Below are 18,138 nucleotides of genomic sequence, written 5' to 3' on the forward strand. Positions count from 1 at the left end.
GAGGAGGTGGTTTGGGCATTTTATTGGATGGGTGCCACCTAGGAGAGGTGTCCCAGGCATGTTCTACCAGGAGGAGCCTTTGGGACATGCTGGATAGATTACTCTGCTTCGCCTGGCTTGGTTCTGCCTTGGTGTTGCTTTAGAAGAGCTGCTGGAGGTGGACAGGGAGAAGGATGTCCCAGCATTGACTGTTGTCAGGGCGACCTGGAACCCAATTAGTGTCGGGATGGATGATTGGACAAATGCATGCGACAGCATTTATTAAAATGACCAGGGGTATGTTTTAATACCTAGGTATTAAAAATACATATATATTCTACGTTTTATTTTCAGGTTCTGTTATCTTTTCTTTCACAAACGGCACTGCTCTTTTCAACAAAACAGATGCATTAGTATTTTTTTGACTGATTTTTTTGATAACTGCTTTATCGCAAGTCTAATTTAGACAACAGCAGAAACAAAAGCACAGCAGGACCAGTCTGCTGTCATTCTCAGGGCGTTAAATAGTGCCTTGTTGTCAGAGCTGCTAGCATCTACCACATATGCACAAGACAATAAACTTCCAAATAACTCCTGTGTCCCCTCGATAGTTAGGTTGAGTGAAATGTCCACAATTTGTTCTGAGCTGGCAACTGTGCTCAACTAGTACAGCGTCATGGTCTTCACGTGTGACCATGACTCCCTGTCATTCTGCATTTCTATTGGTCATGTCACTGTGTTGAGTGTGTCTGAATACATTTCAGCTGTATTATATAGCACCAGTCATAATAACAGTTGCCTCAAGATGCTTTATATTGTAAACTTAAGACGCTACAATAATAGAAAGCTTTCGACTGTATTGAACTATGTTGGATACACAAGAGCTCCCTGTCCAGTGTGCCTGGGCTGTGCTTTCCTATGCAGTAGGACACTGTTATTATGTGACAGAAAAAAATGGGGTTCAGAGCACAGCACAGAACAAGCTGGTTCTATGTGAAAGTGCCCTCACTCTCACTAAGAATAAATGTTCATTCTTGAAGTGATTGCTGTTCTTCAGTCAATCTATAGCTGCTACAGACCAGAAAATGTTAGTGCTCTTACTCTAAGTTTAACACATTTGTTTCTTATGTTTATGTTTGTTAGGAATCATGTACAAAATCATCTCCCAGAGATGCATCTTAACAGCAAAACTCAAGTTGTCCACCCATAAACATTTGCTGGTTACCCACAGCTAGCGCTAGCAGCACAGATTTGTTTTGGTTTGTTTTTTCAAACATGTGCAGCCAAAGGTTTTACCGCTGGTTTAATTTTCTTCTTTTTTAATAGTTTTTGTTTTTCACTAAGAGGTTATATAAATAAAAATGTCAAATGTGGATCATTGAAGGGTTTTAGCCCCCAGCTCAACTAGTGCCAGCAAATTCACGAACCTGTGTTACTGAGCCAGTCCAAAACTCAGCACATCACTCTACATGTTTGGTGGAGAATGCTCTCAGTTTTCCTTTACTAACATACAACAAGAGTATAAATCACGTTCGCGGTTCAACTCTCACTTCATCAATTTATCTTCCTTACTCACGCGCAAATAACTTCATTTGACTCAATTCTCGCTCACTCTTTACTCTCTCTCCCTCTTTCTCGCTCTCTCCGTCGGGTTTTATGAGGTCACTGACAAGCAGCCACTCAGTGCTGTGCTGAAGCTGAAGGAGCGCTGTGAGCTCCACATTAGTGGATAACAGGATCGGGATCTCTGGAGCGACGGAGACTCCTCAGCGCAGTCCGCTCAGGGTGACGACTGCAGCAGCCCCGCTACAGCCTGCTCCAATAAGCGCGCATGAAGTGAAACCAGCCCGGCAACATGCATCTCTGAAAGCGTTCAGCGGGCAGTCTTTTGTCTAGCCTGAGGAGGGGAAAGTCTGCAAGCCCACTTTCCTTGCTCCACTGAGGTGAACTGAGCGTCAACAGAGCCTTTTTTCTGCCCTGTTTTTCCCTTTCCCCCCTCGCTCTCTCTCTCTCTCTTCCGCCTCTCGCAGTCCATTGCTCGATATTGGACGTTTTCTTTTTTTTTTCTCTTAAGCGCCGCGGTTTCCCTGAGTCTACCTGTTTGCCCAGCACCCATGAATTCAGAAAAAAATGTGTATCTTGGGAAAGACAAAGGCATCATGCGGAAGAGAGCCTTGCTCCTTCGGAAGGGTTGCAGCTTCGAGATTTCCAGGTAGGTCCTCTTTTCTGTTTTTCTTAACGGTGGGCGATTTCATTTCTGTCTGGGACATGAGGGCGATCAAAAAATGGCCAGAGTATCCCACTGGAGCTGCACTCTCGTGACAAGAGCTGGCACTTAGTTTCTGATGTATGTTTTACCTTGCGGATCGGTGATTTAACCGGGATCTGGCGTGTGCGCGCGCATAGATGAGCAGAGGGATTCCCCGAGAAAGGAAAAACAAGCATTGTTGATCCAAAAAGACCGTACATTCATAACCATGACAGGTTTTAACCTCTGTTTCAAATGAAAAGATGCATTTTGGGGGCCATCATGCCGTTTCCATCTCAGCACCGTGCGTTCACGTTTCTTATCGGACCGTGGAAGGATGCGTTACGCACGGGCTCTTTTTGTCTGCACCTGACTCTGCATTATTGACAGAGCTGCCCAGCTGCAGGACGCGGTCTTTGGTGATTTTAGAGCCCGATTCAGGTGCTGATCGTGCAGCCCAGTTGCCACCAACATGCACTGTAGAATACAAACAAATCCACGTAGCAGGTATTTGTTATGAGATCACATGCGGTAGTGAGGTGCCAGGAGGCACCTGTGAGTTCAGACATCCAAACAGGTGAAGGCGGGGAGGGCCTTGGTGACAAATAGACCACAGGCTGCGGAGCTAATATGACTTGGCTGTGTGGTACAGCTGGGTTTAACCTCCCGCTGGTGCTTGAACGTGTGGCTTCCTGTGGCAACCTCCTACTGTGGTTGATCTGCTGTAACATCATTCATCATATGGTTTGGGTACCTTGGTCAGGGCAACTAAGCCACAGTTTTACTTTAAAGACTCTCACTTTACTGATGTCACACCAGCTCCTTCCTCTTTACATAATCGCTTTTTTGTTGACTGTACTTCCATGCCGGAGAGTCTTTGTTGAGAACTTGTGACAGCAGATCTGTTAGGTGGTCGTTTTAACTAAGATAACTTTCTCTGTTAATTGTTTGGTGTATAAAGCAAAACGCTTATATATAAAAAATGGAAGGCTCACAATTCTGAGCTTTAGGTCCAACAGTGTGGCAGTATAACCTGCAGGTACTCAGTCACAGTGCTGTGTCTGTGCAATATTGAGCCAAGTCACTTTTATTGTTCATTAAAAACTCCTCTGTTCGTTTTTTCTAGAGACAGAGCACAGACTGATATCAACATTTAATGAATCCCCCATTTGATCTGTGTTTGATTTTCCATTATCTACCACAATGTGAGGCTTGGAAAGGCAAATAAATATACATATTTAAAAAGGGATTCCTATGATTGATTTCCCTATTAATGATGAATTGTTAGGAATCGAGTTTTATCACTGTGGTCATATCATCTTGACTATTCCTACCTTCACTCCAATTTCTTGCCATTTCAGACGAGCTGTGGAGGTGTACACAAGTGCAAGATTACTCACGGATCTCGCTTCATTGCTCTTATGGCTAATAACTTTGTCCCAGTGTGTCTATGGATGGTGAGACTTCTGTCAGGGAGATGGCTAAATCTATGACTGCACGTCTGACTTATGTCAACAGAGCCATGTTTTGCACACAGGGTGCATATGTGGGTTGAAATTTGGCTAGTTTTGTGTCCACTTACATTCAAATTACACATCCCTTCTAATGAGCCAGACCTATCTCGTGCAGTGAATGAGCTTCTTCCATTTCGATGCTGTTCTGCGCTGGACCCAGAGTCACATTGTAAAGCTTCCTGGCACTCTGTCTCTCAGACACTAGCAGTTTAACAGACAATCAATCAGAGGCAGGCCTAAAGTGGGACTGCGTGGGGAAATAGATTCTCTGCTGTACTGAGAGGTGGAGGGGGGGATATGGAAGACACTCAAGTGAGAGGCTTCTGCTGAGAAGTCTGTGTATAATTCATTGCACTGCAGAGAGGCAGAGCAGAGTGTCACATCTGACCGTACAGATGTGACACATTGTGACCACACATGCTGTACATTAGAAACATGCTGTCACAGGCAGGATCAGACTTGCTCTCTCTCACACAGACTGGCAGAGTTGTTCTACACATACGTGTAGGAAACTCTATTATGAAGCAGCTTTATCTAGACATTTTCTCCTCCGGGCTGCAGACAGTGGGAAACATCTTGCAACATTTGAAAGGAGTTCTTTAGGGCACTAGCTAATGATTTTGTTGTGATCATTTAATCTTGTTATTACTTTCTCAGTTGATTCATTCGTTGCTTGGCCCATAAATCTGAAAAGAGGGAGCAAAAAAAAAGCAATGAAAGATGAAGATCGTAATTTCCCAAATTCCAACGTGACATTTATCAAATGTCTGAAAGCATGAAAGTCCCCACGACGTTCTGCAACAAATGGGCAAATTAAATACATGTCTGTGGTCAGTCAATCGTGTCGTCTTTTCACAACAAGTCCAAAAGCTCAGTTAACGGTGTAAAGCTGTCGTGATCGGTGCTAAGCTGCTGGAGTTAATACACTCTGGTATAAACATGCCGCGTCCCATTAATATTTCCAACTGTGATCTGGACACTGCTTCATCATGACTAAGCCTTATCTAACAAAGTCAGCGGAACACCAGTTGGTGGATATTCTCACTGACAGCATGTAGCTGCAATACTTAGATGGACCACTGAAACCAATTACTGGGCCACTTTCCTCTGCTGCTCTCGATTTATTCGGTGAGGGATGCAGGTGGTTCAGCTGGTGTGTGTATTTCTGTGCATCAAGTACAGTTGTGCACATGTCTAAAGTTGTCTGGACTTAAAGGGGAAGTCCACCGATTTTACACTCTGGTCTATCTAGCCTACCGCACACCTCTGTGCCTTGTGGCTCAAGCCTACATTGGCTATAAGCATAATGCTCTCAATTCTCCAGTTCAGCAATGAAATGTACAGTGACTAATTTGGGAACCCAAGTGTGCTGACTTATAGCCTTTGGGGAAATTTTAAAGCTTCCTCTGTAGCCTTGAGGACTTCCTGTTCCCTCTGCCAGTCAATATTTATGAAGGAAGATCAATTTTAAAAAGCATCATTGGGTCTCGTAGCTTTGCAGTTCTTAGCACTGTCACGTCTCATCATGAAGGTCTGGGCAATCTCCTGTGTGACTGGTTGGGTGTAGGGGGGGTTGCTAGTAAGTCGAACTGGTTAAACTAACTTGGCCATATGTGCAAATTGTGGATGTGAAGCCCTGTGATAGACTGGTGGGCTGTTTAAGGTGTGCCCTTTTCATCCAGTGTTAGCTGGCATAGACTCCAGGACAACATGGGCACCAGGTTTTCACAGAAAGGGTGCTTCTCTGAAGAAAAGAAGGGAAAAACAGACTCTCTCCAGTCCTGCTGAATCTGTTTGGATCCAGCCTGAGACCGACAGTGTTCTAGAAATGCTCTGCTAATCTCTGGAGTATGTTTTAAGAAATATGAGGTTAATTATGCTTGTGCATACACTCAAAGAAAGTACATAGAAAGTATTGTCTTTGCCCTGGAGCTTTGAGCTTGACAGAGGGAGAGTCTGGATATCCTCCAGGAATAACAAATCCTTACCTAATTACAGTCTTTTTCCATTGTTTTCCAAAACAATCGCAACACGTCTGTTTGTCAAGTCCGCCTGTCACTAAACTCTTGGCTCTGGTTTGTCTCAGAGCACTCCCCACCAGCCTTGGCTAATTGTGTGTCAACGAGATTAGGCGAGGTGTCACTTCAAGGAGCCAAGAAAGAGCTGGCTCGACTCTGACCACGAACTGGCAGAACAATTGCAACTTCAGGAAATAGTGCAAGAGAGACAAAGAGAACTATGTGAGCACTCATTGCTACTAGTAAGCACAAAGATGAAAAACAAAGAGGCCACAGGGAGGAAGACATCCTCTGATGAAGCCTGAATAAAAAACTCAGAGGAAACCTCGCTGTGTAGAATTTAAGGGGGGTCGCTCATCAATCCCTCATCAAGAAGCTATAGTTTATTTAAGTGGTTGCTGCATGTTACTGGACTGCAAGGGAGACTAACAGAGGCCAACAGAGAACAACATGAGTAAAAAATAGATTACTATGGTTTAATTTTGTAACACAGACCTATTAAACAGTTCAAGATAAGAAGCCTGTTTGCATTATAGGCAGGGGAAGATTAGGTTTTCACAGCATGGGTTAGTTGTTTTGTGCTGTTCATCAATCACTTTTCTGTTGCCTTATCTGCCTGTGTATGCCTCTATTCACTCATTAGACTAACAGTGCAGTACCAACGTCACCTGTGCAAATACAGTAGATCTCTGTGCGAGCTGTGAAACTCTCACAGAATGTTAGTCGCTCACCCTTTCATCCTCACTTGCCTTGAACTTCTCACTTGATTGGTTATTCGAGCGCACACACTTTGAAGTGCTGTCAGTGTCTTCATTAACCTTCCCTGTTGCCAAACCCACAGTGTTTTGTGTCTAGAGGTGTGAGGGTGTGTGTGTGGGAGGTGGGGGGGATTGCCGTAGCTTGCTGCACGTCACATTGCCCAACGACTGAATCTAGGAGAAGCCGAAATCCGCTGCTCTCTGTCTGTGCGCTTCGTAACTGAACTGGAGTGGGAGTGGTGAGCATATGTATCTTTAAGAAGAAAAAAAGAAGGAAACGTATATTAGGGTTTGTCCTTTTGTGGTTTCCTGGTGAATTTTTTATAGTAGGCTTCAAAGCTCAATGTGAATGAAGAACATACGCTTTGAATGTCAGATGCTTTCCTGTAGGTTGTTTTTAGACCAATACACCAACCTTCTGTTTATGTGCAGAGGCAATGCTGATGCACTCTCATGCAGACAGAAAGTGGCTGTGATAGGCTGGTTTACTGGGGTCTCCCTCTGCTTTACAGTCTGTCATAAAGCACCCAGCAGGAGGAGGGGGGAGGCTGGTTTGACATTTTTGCTGACTTCAGGTACTCCTCTGCTTTGCATACTGTGGACGTTCTCTCACACAGATGTAAACCTTGTTCTGCACAGTGTGCGTTTGCATTGAAAGATGAGCGCAGGAGCGGTGTAGACAGTTAGAATTTAATGCATTAAAGGTTAACTGTAACTAGGATTGTTTATGTCCTGCAAATCAAACAACTAAAGCTGATGATTTTGTTTTTAATGACTCACGACAACATTTTTAATATGATCTTCTTTTTGTCAGTTTGAGGTCCAGGGCGCGTCTCTATGTGGAGATGCCCAGAGGTCCCTCTCCCCAGCTTGCTCCCAGATGCCTGGGAAACCAGTGTGTTCAGTTTTCTAAAATAAATAAAGAAGAGCATTTAATTCTAACATAAACATTTAATACACCGATATTATCATTCAACTGATCTATCTGTCAGAGTCACGTGACAGAGCCATGTTTATGGTTTGTTCAGGTTTAGTCTCTTAACCTTTCAAGGTTTAGTGGGCCTTCATTGTCACGGATTTTTAAAACAAAGCAATGTTGATTGTGGTTTTAAACAGTAAGCAGGCTGTGGTTTCTCAATCTGTGGGTCAAAGTCATTTTGTTGACCTTTTGATCAGAAACCTCCTCTGTCATTGGCTCCTTTCCTCTCTTTTCATCACATGTCCAGAAAGCTAGCAGTTAAAGAAAATATACAACATCCTGTTTAATCTAAGGTGTTTGTGGTTAATGGAGGAAACTGACGTTGACAAATTTAATAAGAGATGTATTTAAAATGTAAAAGGAATCCAGTGTGATCATTTCAAGTTGCTATTTTAATATGGTTTAAATTTTACATTTACAGCCAGTTTACAAGAGTACAAAAAAGGTTCTTATTCCATCAAAACATTACTCCGAATGCAACTTAACTGCTGCAGATACATTTACTAACAGATAGGGAGTGTATCTTAGAGTTCAGCTAAACATACTTCCTTCTTACCCATATGGAAAGGTTTCATATTTACACTATACAGTATTGTGCAAAAATCTCGAGTCACCCTTAATTTCTTCATATTTTGCTTCCATTTTCTTGTCATTTTTAAAGAGGTCTTAAGCAATAGTTTTCCAGTCTTTATGTAAGTCTCTTAAAGTTTTTCTTTGGACATTGGTTGTTTTTTCATGCATTGTCAATCGACTTCTTGTAACTTTTTATCTTCAGGGAAATGTTTGTTTTCTTTTTAAATCACGTAACGCTGACTGATGAATGAGTATAAAAATCCAGGGGATGGACTATGTTGTGCTTTTTGACAACTAGGCAAAGAACCAATTTTAAGACATATCTTTAAGCACTTTGTTAGTAGAAGCCTGTCACAAAAACACACAATTTTTCCCATTTCTGCAGTCGAATCTACAAGAAGCACCACTGATAACAGTGTTTGACAGGTGTCACGGGTCTGAGAGATGTGTCTGGGCTTTCAGTTGATCCATTGTTCACTGTAGCTTTATCACAAATGATCTTGACGTATGGCTAGCTGTCTAGAAGCCATTCTTAAGGAAAGGAAACAGGGAGAAAAGCCTGAGATGTGTCAAATTACACACAAAATTGAGTAAAAATGACTTTTGGTTGAAATCATCATCAGTATGATGTACAGACTCTGTTTTGGCCTTTATATACTGCATTCCCACAAATTCTTGCATATGTTTCAATAAGTCATGCCACCTTTCTCCCATTTCCCTGCAAAATATAAAGAAGGGGTGGCTCAAAACATTTGGAAATACTTGCATGACAATAAGATGTGTTATGACATGTAAGATTATATATACATACTTTTTTTTATAAAACATTTTTACAGTTTCATTCACTCATGGGTGACTCCACATCCCTCGATTTGTTTTTGTTGTTTTTTTATATTACATTTCCAAGTTCACACAGCTCCCTCTGGAGACACGAGCAGCTTTATACAACTGTTTTCACATATGCAGCAGATCTGTCAACACACTTTGAGGCTTTGAATTTTGGCACCTTCCCTGTTTTTTAACTATAGTATGGAAATGATCGTGCATACATTTCCTATAAATGAATTATCCGACTGGTAAACTAACCAGTTATTTCAGTTTCTGCTCCCAGGAGTCCCGATCGCACGCTGTTTTGCTATATTGTATTACTTGTCTGATTTCCCCTACAAGGTTGTAGGCTGGGAACTGAAATCATCTGCACATGGCTGGTTCTGCTCTGCTCAGCCACACAGTCGGTCTCTCAGCAAGGTCTGATAAACACTGGACTGTAATCGCTCCCATATGTGGCTGCATAGCTCAGCACAACCCAGCTCAGTTCAGCCATGCACACGATGCAGCGCACCAGGCTCATTTTGACAGAAAAATAGACTCAAATTACTACGAGGGAAAAAAAAGAAGAAGCTGAAAACGAAAGAAAAGTCCCTCACTTGATTACAACCCCATGTAAACTTTTATTCTTTTGACTAAAACATCTGCTTCCATTTAGGGTTTTTTAGACACATACCTACACATTAAAATGCACTGCGCACTGCTCCAGGAAAGCTTGGAGTGGAAAACATTTCCCATTATAGTTGGCCGGAATAAGACCAAGCATAGAGTGAGTTGTACTTAAAGCCGGGTATTGGTTGAGATGTGGCCACCTCAAGCTCAGCCGCAAGCCACATGCACACAAGACTCATAATCTGGGGAGCGTTTTATTTTTTCTCAAAGTATTACAAACTGCCTTTATAGCAAGGTCACTTTCAAAGTGAAAGTAAATGTTTGAAAGGAAGTTTGCACATATAGAAAAACTGTGAGAATACAACGTATGCTGTTTCACACCCACCAGCTGTATCGTGGTCATCCTTAAAAAGTTATCCAGGAGAGATGGTGTGAGAAATGGAGCGTGTGAAGGGTTACTGTTGGACATTTTTGCCCTGCGGTTTTATAGGAGGCCAGCCAAAACCACTTCTTGGTTAGTGGGTGAGCAACAGAACAAGACATGTAAGAAAGAAGGAGATGGAAGTGCAGTTTAAATGCACTTGTAGAAAAATAAGGGCATGCAGAGGTTGTGAAGGCAAAGCTGAAATAAACTCGCTTAAATTTGAGCTTGTATTTCAGAAAACTGCTCAAAGGAGTTGTCTCAAACCCCCCCACTCCACCCCACTATAGGTCTCATACTGCAGTTGCGTACAGATTACATTGCATGATGCATTTCTTCTGTGTTGTTTTGGATGAAGAAATCGTGCATGTTAGTTTACACAAACACAGGTGCATACTCACAGATGCATTTTCCCATCAGTGCATCACTATTGTTGCCAAGATGTCCAACACAGAGTCTTTAAGACCCCCTCTGAGAAATTTTAGGCTTTAGCACCTCATGTGTCATAACCGGTTTTCTCTTTCAAATGAGGAACGGAAGTGATATATTGTTGCATTTTAGTGTGGGAACACCCTTTGAGGAAGTTGAGACAGCAATGATATGGCCCAAGGCAAGAGGAGGTTAAAGTAAGTGGGACTGTTTAATGCTTTTAAATTGAGATAACCTGTTGAAAAATAAGAAAATTAGGCTAGTGTCTTTCATACTTTTTCTCAGGTGTCTAGTAACCACATTTTTTAAATGACCTTTGGTGTGGTGTTTGGATTAGTTGGAAGGTTAAGAGACTCATGTTAATATAGTTAATTCTGATAACAAGAAACTGAGTACAAATGTTTATACACAGGCGTGATCAATTATGGTGACGAGTCGTTGCAGCCTTACTAAACTATGAAATCAAGTACATGCAAATGTGCAATGCTAAAAATAATGAAAGGAACACTTTGAAAACATATCAGATCTCAATTTTTTTTTTAAAAACATGCTGGATATCTCCACTACTGGGGACTGGGTAATGCATTACAAATAAAATGATGCCATTTAATGTAATTTAATAAAAATGAAAATTAATTGTATGCAAAATGGTGCTCAGTAGTTTGTATGGCATTCCTGACAACATCAGGACATGCTCCTAATGAGACAATAGGTGGTGTCCTGCGAATCTCCTCCCAAATCTGGCAGTCAGGGTGTTTTTGCCTAAACTGTAAAGGGTTGTGTGTCCCTCCATGGATGTGCCTCCCTACACCATCACTGACCCACCACCAAACCAGTCATGCTGAACGGTGTTACAGGTAGCATCAGGGCGAACCTGCTCTCATCTGTGAAAAGCTCAGGCTGCCACTGGTGGATCTGACAATTCTGGTATTCTATGGCGAATGCCCTCAGGCCACACTCAGTCTGTTTCTGATTGTTTGGTCAGAGACATTCACACCAGTGTACTGCTGGAGGTCACGTTGTTGCTGAGCTCACCCTGTTCATCCTTGCACAAAAGAGTAGATACCAGTCCTGCTGATGGGTTTGGAACTTCTACAGCCCTGTCGAGCTCTTAGAGTAACTGCCTGCTTCCTGGAATCACCTCCATGTTTTTTAGACTGTGCCGGGGGACACAGCAAACCTTCTGACAATGGTACATGTTGATGCCCCATCCTGGAGGTGTTGGACTACATCCTACAACCTCTGTAGGGTCCAGGTATCACTACCAGTAATGATACTCGCCCTAGTCAAATGAAAATGTAGTCAGAAAAGATCAGGAGGGAAAAAATGTCAGTGGCCTCCACCTCTACCTGTGCCTCCACCACTCCTGTTTTGGTTGTTGTCTCATTGTTGCTGCTCTATTGCACCTGTTGTTAATTTCATTAACACCAAAGCAGCTGAAACTAATCCACAGATCCTACAAGTTTAAATGACTTGATGCTATACTCTGATTAAAAAGTTAAAGATTAAAGTCAGAAGTCATGTATTCTCAGAAACATCAGGGTGGGGACAAAATGTAAACTCAGTGACTTTGATCGTGGCTTTAGTGTTCTTGAAACTGTTGATCTCCAAGCAAAACAGTTTCTGGAGTTTAACCATCATGTTGCAAATGAGCAGTAGTTGTGCATGGGTCAGAGAAAAATGGGTGAATCAGATACAACAGCTGTGAAACCACCGATTATGTCAGGATGCAAAACACCTCACACCTCACCTCACATCAACAGAAGAAAATGATGTTGGGCTCCATTGTTGTCAACCAAAAACAGAAATGTGAAACTACAGTGGACACAGGCTTTCTAAGACACAACAAACAGGACAGTCAGATCAAACTCAGTTTCTGCTGAGGCTGAAGATGGTAGGCTCAGAAAATTTGGCTTCAAGCACATGAATTTATGGACCCAACCTGGCTTGTGTAAACAGTTGCTGTTCCCACTCATTTTACTTTAAAGGCCAAAGCTTATTTGAATATTGCTGCTGACCGTGCGCATCTTCCAAAGGTTGCCCGCAGTATGATGATGCAAGTTGTCTGAAACTGCTCTTATGAACATGAGAAAGAGTTAAGTGGACTTCAGTGGCTTCTGTCTCCGATTCGAGCCTGTCACAACTCCTTTGGGATGTGGTAACACAGCAGTAATGTGCAGCTGCAATATCTGCAGACTTGCTAATAATATTTCCTACATCTCACAGAATTCACCAAGAACTAATACTTGGTGATTGTGCAATTTTCCTTCTCATTCAACTGTGATAAAAGCTAAAACCACAAGAGGGCAGACTCTCCCTGTAAAAACAGTGGGACCATATGGCGGCATGATATAGGCTGAAAAAAGAAGGATTGAAGAATTCAAACTCACACACAGGCACACGCCTCTCACAATGTGAGATTTTATAACTGCTCAGATTATGTGAGGATGAGTTCAAATTCATGTTGAGCAGCATGTTTGATATCGCATCTCTCCACTAGGAGGAGGGTGTACATTAAAAAGCAGTGACATCTGTGAGGAGACCAGGAGGAGTCCGCCCAGGGTTTCATATCAGGCATCGACTTCACCGTGTTTATTTTCGTGAAAAAAGCTGAATTTATCTCATGTCTAATCTGCATTCAAGCAGTGCACTCATCTACAGATCTTAAACGGTGTGTCAGGAGCTCCGTATCTCTCATGAGCCTAAAAGCAACAACAAATATCCAATAAGGAAATTATGGAATAAGATGTTTTTCTTTGATTTCAAGGTTCAAATTCCTAACAGTGTTTATGTTAATAGAGACATATTTTGGTTACAAAGAGAAACATATTAGATTCAGTCATTATAAACTAAAAAACCCAAGTGGTTTCAATATCAGCTGTCACTATAATCTGTCACTTTGGATACTGGGCATACTCTATTATATTTTGCTCACTTGCATTGACTCCTGTTGCTTGAAACGGTCATACTGTACACCTGTGTTCATATAGGAATTCTCATTTCTCAGTGGTACTTTATTCATAAAGTTAATATTATTTCTCTATTGTAAGGTTTTTAACTGTGGATATGGCACTTTTTAATAACGATATGTTTCTTGTGGGCTAGCCCTCTGCATTTTGTCGAGCAGTTATGTTCTCGGTTTTTCGAGTGGTGTTTCTATATCACGCGTTTCTATACATTTTCCCATAAATCTGAGGGTAATAAAGTCTTCTAGCTCTTGTTGTTATTGCCAGTGTTGTTTGGTAGTGACCAGGTCTGAAACACAGTTTTGGCATTAAACAAAAACATACAAAAGCAGACACGCGCATGCACATGTAGCTAAAGTGCCAAGGGCACAGAGGTGTCCAGGACTGGTCTGAGCGTCACAGGCAAAAGGTTAATTCACCTGATTACATTTAACGTGACTGCCATCATCAATCGACACAGCCTGACATAGTGGCATTTCACTGAGGCCACATGGTGACCTGCTGGCATTTGAGATGCACTAAGAACAGAGAAGCCAAGGCCTGAATCCAAATCGTGTGTGTGTGTGTGTGTGTGTGTGTGTGTGAAGCATTGGAAAAATTTATGAAAGGGGAAATATAAATATAGTGGGCTACTGGAACTCATAACCGCAGTTAGGGAACAACTCTTTCACTGTCCTAAAGTCATTGCATTTTGACATGCTTCCTTCTCTGATAGGTACCTAATCAACTGTAACTGTAATGTAAATGTTGTGCTGCAACATGTACACTGAAATACTCAAAGCATACACAAGCATTTACAGTAGTTCATTTACACCATTGATAAAAACCTACACAGTCCAAGCTAGTTCAAGCTCCTCTTCCAGTGTGGTAATCATTATAATCGCTCAAAAGGAGGGCGGAACGATCCAAATATCGATAGTATTGATACTAACATTGGTACTGGATTGATACTAGCATGATAGGATTGATACTTTGTGAAAAAACAAACATTTTTCACTATGAAAAATGTCTACGTGTCATCTGTGGAACTCTCTCCCACTGACCATAAGATCTCTGGACTCAGTAGCTTCTTTCAAAAAATAACTAAAAACATCTTTTTAGAATTGCATTTTGTTAACTGTTGTCTGTTTTGTTTTATGCTTTGTTATCCTTGTGTGAAGCACTTTGTGATCTTTTATCTAGAAAGGTGCTATTTAATAAAGTTTTACTTACTTACTTACTTACCTGTATCGCCTAGTTTTTGTTTTTTTCACAGCCTGTCATATTCTAACAATGGAAGCTTACCCGGTGTTTGAAAAACGGGCACATTTACATTCCAGGTCTTCGAAAAAATAACACACTTTCAAAATAGGTGAAAAACTGAAAGGTGTGTTTTGTTGTTGTGTTCTAATTATTCTGGAAAGTATAAATCACTGTGATGTGATGGATGTTAAAATGTGCTCATGACTTGCAAATTTATGATCAACTCATAAATCATGACACACTGCTCTCCCTTACTTTTAACTGACAAAGGCAGCTTATGTATTGGTATTGGCAGTACTGTATTTACTTGGTATCGGATGGATTCCAAATTCTGCAGCATCGCACAGCACTATCAAATGGAGCCATCTTTAATGACTGGTTCCTCTTGCAGGTTACACATTATCCACAAGCAGCGGCTCATCAAAGAAGTGACATCACGGCAGGTGTTTTCATTTGCATGTCGCGTACATGACAGATAATAACCCCGCTGTGCATGTCGTCCACTTTTGCATATTATTGTCTGCAGTGTTTACATCTTTTCGCTTATTTTCATCCATACCAATTTATTTATAGAAGGTACTCCCACTGGATTTTGTGTGATGTAGCCATCACTGTATATTATACACTTTCAGACAAGCCTCGTTTATCCTATGTGTGGGAAAAGTGTCGTGGCTTAGTTGGTGAGACTGGAGGGCCTGAGTGGCAGCTGTCCAGAGAGAGGGCGGTGGAGCTCAAAGGGATTATCGCACTATTGAGTCAAGAGCTCTTGATCCCCACCTTGTAGCTAGCTTCATGTGCTTCAACTGCCGTGGCTCACCCTGCAAGTGAATAAACAATTAGTGTTCCTCTGCACCTCCGCCTTACTGGCATTGACACATGGTAAATCCACACACTGTAATGCTTACGCCTACATATATAACCTGATCTTTAAAGTTGGGGAACAAAGAGCCTGAGAAAGTCCAATACTGCCAAGTCCTGCACACATACAAGAGTTAAAAAACAAACTCTAAACCTTGATCTTTAACTTCCTGCTGAAGTCCTGAAGACAAAATGAAATGAAATTATTATTTTTTTAATTGAAGCTCTGCAACAAAAAGCAGCTATAATTTAAATATTGCAGTAACTCTCTGCAGCTAGAAAAAAATAGTCCAGTGATTATGTTTAATTTTCTTTGCTTATGCTAATCAATTGCAAGTAATTGTGGTGACCACTTCCAGTTGCAAATTAATTGGACAGGTTGCCTCACGGGTAGGAGGCAACCTTTCAAACTGACTGCAAAGCCATTTAACACTGACCTAAACTAAACCTGGTAAAGAAACCATTTTAAATTTTGTCTTTAGGGACTTTAGTAAATGATCTGACACAGGACCTGCAAGATGCATCTGGGCATTCAGTTGATTCATCTACTGTTCATAGAAACCTCATCAGAAATAGTCTCAATAGAAGGGTAGAAAAAGATGGAAAAGGCTGAGGCATGCCAAGTTACAGTGAAAATCAGTGACAATAGGCAATCAAATGCATTTTTGATTCTAATCGTCAACATTGAGTTGACAGTCAGGAGAAAGGTACAATAGTGAGTGTCTGCAGCCATCTGTAGACCACGGTCATGGTGTGGGGCTGCATTTCAGCCAGTGGTGTTCAGAGGTAATCTGATTACTTTTTTCAAGTAGCGAGTAAAGTAAGGGATTACTATTGCAAAAAGGTAATTAGATTACTGTTACTTTCCCGTAAGCACGCTGCGTTACTAAAACCGTGATTTTTTTGCGAGAGTGTCTCATGACAGTGACGTAAGCGAGTGCGACGTAAGCGAGTGCGACGTTCGTGGCAACAGCTGTGTGCAGATCAACAATGGATAATATATCGAGTGCGGGAGAGAGTATGAGCATGCAGCGTTTAAAGCGTGGAAGTACTGACCCTACTTGGAGTTTGATTCCGTAAAAAGTGACGAAAACATTAGCGTCCGCTGTTCACTGCGTGGAAAGAAAACTTCTTTTTACAGCGAAACAACCCCTTAACTTCCGAGCAAGCACCGAGTACGCTGCCACGGAATGGGAAATTCACAGACAAACTCGCAGATTCTTCCACTGACCGCTCCAGCACACCTGCACCAGGGCAAACATCCGCCTGCTATACAGGTGAAAATAGAGCAAAGGACCGCTGTGTCTTTGATTGTATTTATTTTCTGCTGTGTTTCACTTGCATCTATTTGAAAGACTGAGTGTAAACACAAAAAAATATTTTATTTTATGTGCTGGAATGTGCAGGAAATAGGTTTAAATGTTAAACAAATTTCTTCCAGTCAGAGAATGTTGCATATAATTAAATTTTTGCTTGATGCATAATGTTAAAAGATTAAAACTAATAAAACAAGTTTTAAAAAGAGACATTTCCATTTGATTACATTTTGTATGATGGATTATGCAGAAAAAGTAGAATTGGGCTGAAAGATCTATCGCTTTATCACCTATTCAGGTTGTAAATCGTGTTTTTAAAAAGTAACTAAGTAATTAATTACTTTTGAAAATAAGTAATCAGTAAAGTAATGGGATTACTTTGGGGGGGAGGTAATCAATAATTAGTTACTGATTACTTTTTTCAAGTAACTTGACCAACACTGGTGGTGTTGGAGCTCTTGCAAAGCTGATGGAAATATGAACACTGCAGGATGGTGTGTTCCTGTCTGATCCAACATGCAATACTGTCTGGAAAGCATCTTATTGGCAACAGCTTCATTTTTCAGCATAACAATGATCCCAAAAGAAGTAAAAGCATACCTGAATAGAACATCATAGAGTGGAACACTATCAGTTATGGATTGGCCCCATCCCAGAGCCTGCATCGCAACATTATCGAAGCAGTGTGGTGTCACCTTTACAAAGAATGGAATAAAAGGCAGCGGAGATCCAAAGAAGAGCTTTGAATATCCTTCAAGTAGAACTATTCCTGAAGACTACTTAAAGAAATTAGAAGCACGCTGCCTAAAAGAGTTCAGGTTGTGTCAAACTTACTAGAACTGTACAAACTAAAATAAAGGCAATATTTTGGTGGATTCATGTCCTGTATTATTTAACTTTGTACGTAAGCTGTGCATTATATTCATCACCTCAAGCAGGCTGTTGTTACATTACACTTACTGTAGTGTTTCTTCTCAGCCCGTTTTGTTATGCATTCAGGATGCCCGCCCTCCAACCCCACCCCCCCTCTGCCGTATTAACAGACTGATCTGTGAAGAGGAAGTCTATCCCTGTTCTCACTTCCCTTGTTAAAGAACGACTTCATAGCATCCGTTAAAAGAATAAACCCTTTATGCAAAGGCCACGGACGCCAGTGCACGATATGGTGTGACAGTGGGAGGGTGTGACAGAGCTGTGTTTATGTAACTTGTATGACTGCCTCTTTGTGCGAGTTATTGGCCCCTGGGCTCTAATTAGAGCTTAGGGGTGTTGAGCTATCTCAGGTTGGCTCATTGTAACTCAATCCTGACCTGAGAAAACTGCATACACGAACTCCAGTCTCCTTTAAAAGGCTTTTTTTCTTCTTCTTTTTTTTGTTTTTGAAGCTTCAGGCTGTG

The 18,138-nt window shown here is 41.5% G+C and overlaps 1 protein-coding gene and 1 long non-coding RNA gene across 8 annotated transcripts in view; one reads left to right on the top strand and one right to left on the bottom strand.

Moving 5' to 3' along the window:
* The first annotated feature begins 1,733 nt into the window (after positions 1 to 1,733).
* Positions 1,734 to 18,138, top strand: part of garnl3 (GTPase activating Rap/RanGAP domain like 3) — a 79,874-nt gene continuing 63,469 nt past the window's right edge. For 2 of the 5 annotated variants that reach the window (XM_005454548.4, XM_005454546.4), the window contains exon 1: positions 1,735 to 2,191. In XM_005454548.4, coding sequence (XP_005454605.1) covers positions 2,094 to 2,191 — 98 coding nt within the window. In that variant the 5' untranslated portion in view covers positions 1,735 to 2,093. Of the gene's footprint in view, positions 2,192 to 18,138 lie in introns of all 5 variants that reach the window. The other 3 variants (XM_005454545.4, XM_013274068.3, XM_005454544.4) reach the window with 3 other exon arrangements.
* Positions 8,482 to 13,864, bottom strand: LOC112847385 (uncharacterized). Of its 3 annotated transcripts, none has more exons than XR_003220903.1 (3): positions 11,709 to 13,864; positions 10,332 to 11,641; positions 8,482 to 10,016 (listed from the first exon to the last, which is right to left on the bottom strand). It is a non-coding gene; the product is annotated as an uncharacterized LOC112847385 (long non-coding RNA). The 3 variants fall into 3 exon arrangements; XR_003220902.1 differs by having other exon boundaries at positions 8,482 to 8,787; positions 9,895 to 10,016; positions 10,332 to 13,864; XR_003220901.1 differs by having other exon boundaries at positions 10,332 to 13,864.

The sequence above is a fragment of the Oreochromis niloticus genome, linkage group LG7 (genome assembly GCF_001858045.2).
Source record: "Oreochromis niloticus isolate F11D_XX linkage group LG7, O_niloticus_UMD_NMBU, whole genome shotgun sequence".
In the NCBI taxonomy this organism is placed as follows: Eukaryota; Metazoa; Chordata; class Actinopteri; order Cichliformes; family Cichlidae; genus Oreochromis; species Oreochromis niloticus.